The sequence below is a fragment of the Monoraphidium neglectum genome (assembly GCF_000611645.1).
Source record: "Monoraphidium neglectum strain SAG 48.87 unplaced genomic scaffold scaffold04368, whole genome shotgun sequence".
NCBI lineage: Eukaryota > Viridiplantae > Chlorophyta > Chlorophyceae > Sphaeropleales > Selenastraceae > Monoraphidium > Monoraphidium neglectum.
This window is the reverse complement of record NW_014009261.1, coordinates 2,551-4,599: the sequence shown is the minus strand read 5'-3', so window position 1 is coordinate 4,599 and position 2,049 is coordinate 2,551. Positions and strand designations below refer to the sequence as shown.

Below are 2,049 nucleotides of genomic sequence, written 5' to 3'. Positions count from 1 at the left end.
CCCGCGGCGCCCCCGGCCCCCCCCACCAGCACGCCCTCGTCATGTCCTTCGACGGCTACCTCTACCTCATAGACGGCGCCACCGGCTGCGCCCACACCGTGGACATCGGGGAGGCGTCCTATGCGGCCGTGCTGGTGGACGACCTGGGGGGTGACGGCATGCTGGACCTGGTGGTGGCCACCATGAATGGAAATATCTACGCCCTGGGGACGGCGGCGTTGTACCATCCCCTCAAGACATGGACGTCGCAGGTGGGGGGGGGGGCGCGGGGCTGGCGGCGGCTGCGTTGGTTTGGACCGAGGCTGGAGCGGCGATTGGGAACGCAGCGGGGCCACGTTTGGGGGCTGGGACGGCGAGGGGTTGTGTGGCGAGGGAGGGTGGACTACTCGATTGGGTGCTGAGGCGGCGCAGCTGCCCCACTGCGCCCCAGTGCAGCGGGGGACGAAAGGGCCGGCGTGGTCTGCGTCAAAGCTGGCACGCACACAAGTTGCTGGCGGATTTGCTTTCAAGGCTGGTGCCACGCCCTCGCGGCGACAGCGATACCGCCCCTCCTCTTAACCCCTCCTGCTGTGCGGTCTCATCCCGCGCCACCCCGCAGGTCCAGGCCACCAACGGGCTGGTGGCGCGCTCCAACTACTTTGGGGCATTCGCTACCCTCCAGAGCCGCGTGGCGCGCGACGTGGCCGGCCAGTCACTCAGGGTGGGCTCGGCCGCGCCTCACCGCCGGCCTCTGCGCTGCTGTCCCCGCCACCCACCCCACATCAAGGCCCCAGCCACCCGTCTCCATTCCAACGCCAGTCCCCCCTCCCCTCAGTCACTCGCTTTGGACACCTTCGCCGATGTGCTCTTCAGAAAGCAACCTCGTGGCCTTTTCAATCTGCTGGTGCGACACTCTGAAGCCTGAAACACCCGACCCCACCCCTGAGGAGTGCCACGCCCCCCCCCCCCGGCCAAAGGTCGCCGTCGAGATCCTCGACCGCCGCGCCGCCCTCGCTCCCGACGGCCGTGTCGCCAACGCCTCCCGCGGCGGCCCCTACAACCTGACCGTCGTGCTGCGCGGCGTTGGCGTCGCCGACATGAACGCGGGCGACGCACCTATTATCGGCGTCGCGGACGCGTTCGCCGCCCCCGGCGTCCACATCCTGGAGCTGCCCTGCCCAAAGTCCCGGACCACCGCGACAGTCCGGGTCGACCTGGTGGACGCCAACGGACTGCACTTCCAGGACGAGTTCGCGCTGTCCTTCCACGTGCACTTCCACAAGCTGCTGAAGTACCTGGTGGCCCTGCCGCTGCTGGCTATGGCGCTGGTCGCGCTCGCGGTGGCGGCGCCGCTCGCGGCGGACTACGAGGGCGCCGGCTACGTCAGCCTCGGGGCGGCGCGCGCCTAGGCGCGCTGCTGTTCTGTCCCGGGGCGCGGCCGGTGCTCCTGCAGTGGCGGCCGTTCCTGGAGCGGAGGCCCATGGCGGCTGCGCCGTAAGAGGGCCTGATGTAGTCACCCTTAGTAACACAAAACTGAGACGCAAAGTGCATCCTGCCAGAGTCCTTGGTCGGTGCCCCTGCCGCACGTACCGGCCTTTAACGTATTCACGCCAGGGTTACATGGCTCACGGGCGGCCTCCATCAACGCAGCCCGATCCTGCAGGGCCCCAGCACCTGCAGCCAGGCAAGGCCTGTGCCCAGCACCTGCCATGCCTGTGCGCGTCCTCATCCCTACCGTGGCATGTGCAGTGTTTCGCAGACCTCCGCCACCACGCTGCGCAGCACCTCCCGGTGGGCCAGCGGCGCGGCGGCGGTGGTGGCGGCGAACAGCGCGTTCAGGTCCGCGCGCTGCGGTCGGGCGGGCAGCGGCCGGCGACGGGCGTCGCGCAAGAGGTGTGAGGGCGTGCCCGGCCGCGAGAGAGACCGATGCTGAGCCGATGACCAGGACCAGCGTGGCGCGGCAGCAAGGGGCAGAGGCGCGAGCATGACCGCAGTCAAGTTCACCAGTCGGCCCAGCCGCGCGACTGCGCGTCTGGCGGGGTTGCGCGGTGGCGCGCGGCGGTGCGCGCG

At 70.0% G+C, this 2,049-nt stretch overlaps 1 protein-coding gene across 1 annotated transcript; it reads left to right on the top strand.

Annotated features, from left to right (window-relative positions):
- Window positions 1-41: 41 nt before the first annotated feature.
- On the top strand, window positions 42-1,388 carry MNEG_14267 (hypothetical protein; the record flags this gene model as incomplete). The annotated part of the gene is made up of 3 exons (XM_014037262.1): window positions 42-251; window positions 599-700; window positions 957-1,388. 3 exons carry the CDS (start codon window positions 42-44, stop codon window positions 1,386-1,388), a joined length of 744 nt encoding a protein of 247 aa, XP_013892716.1.
- Window positions 1,389-2,049: the final 661 nt, after the last annotated feature.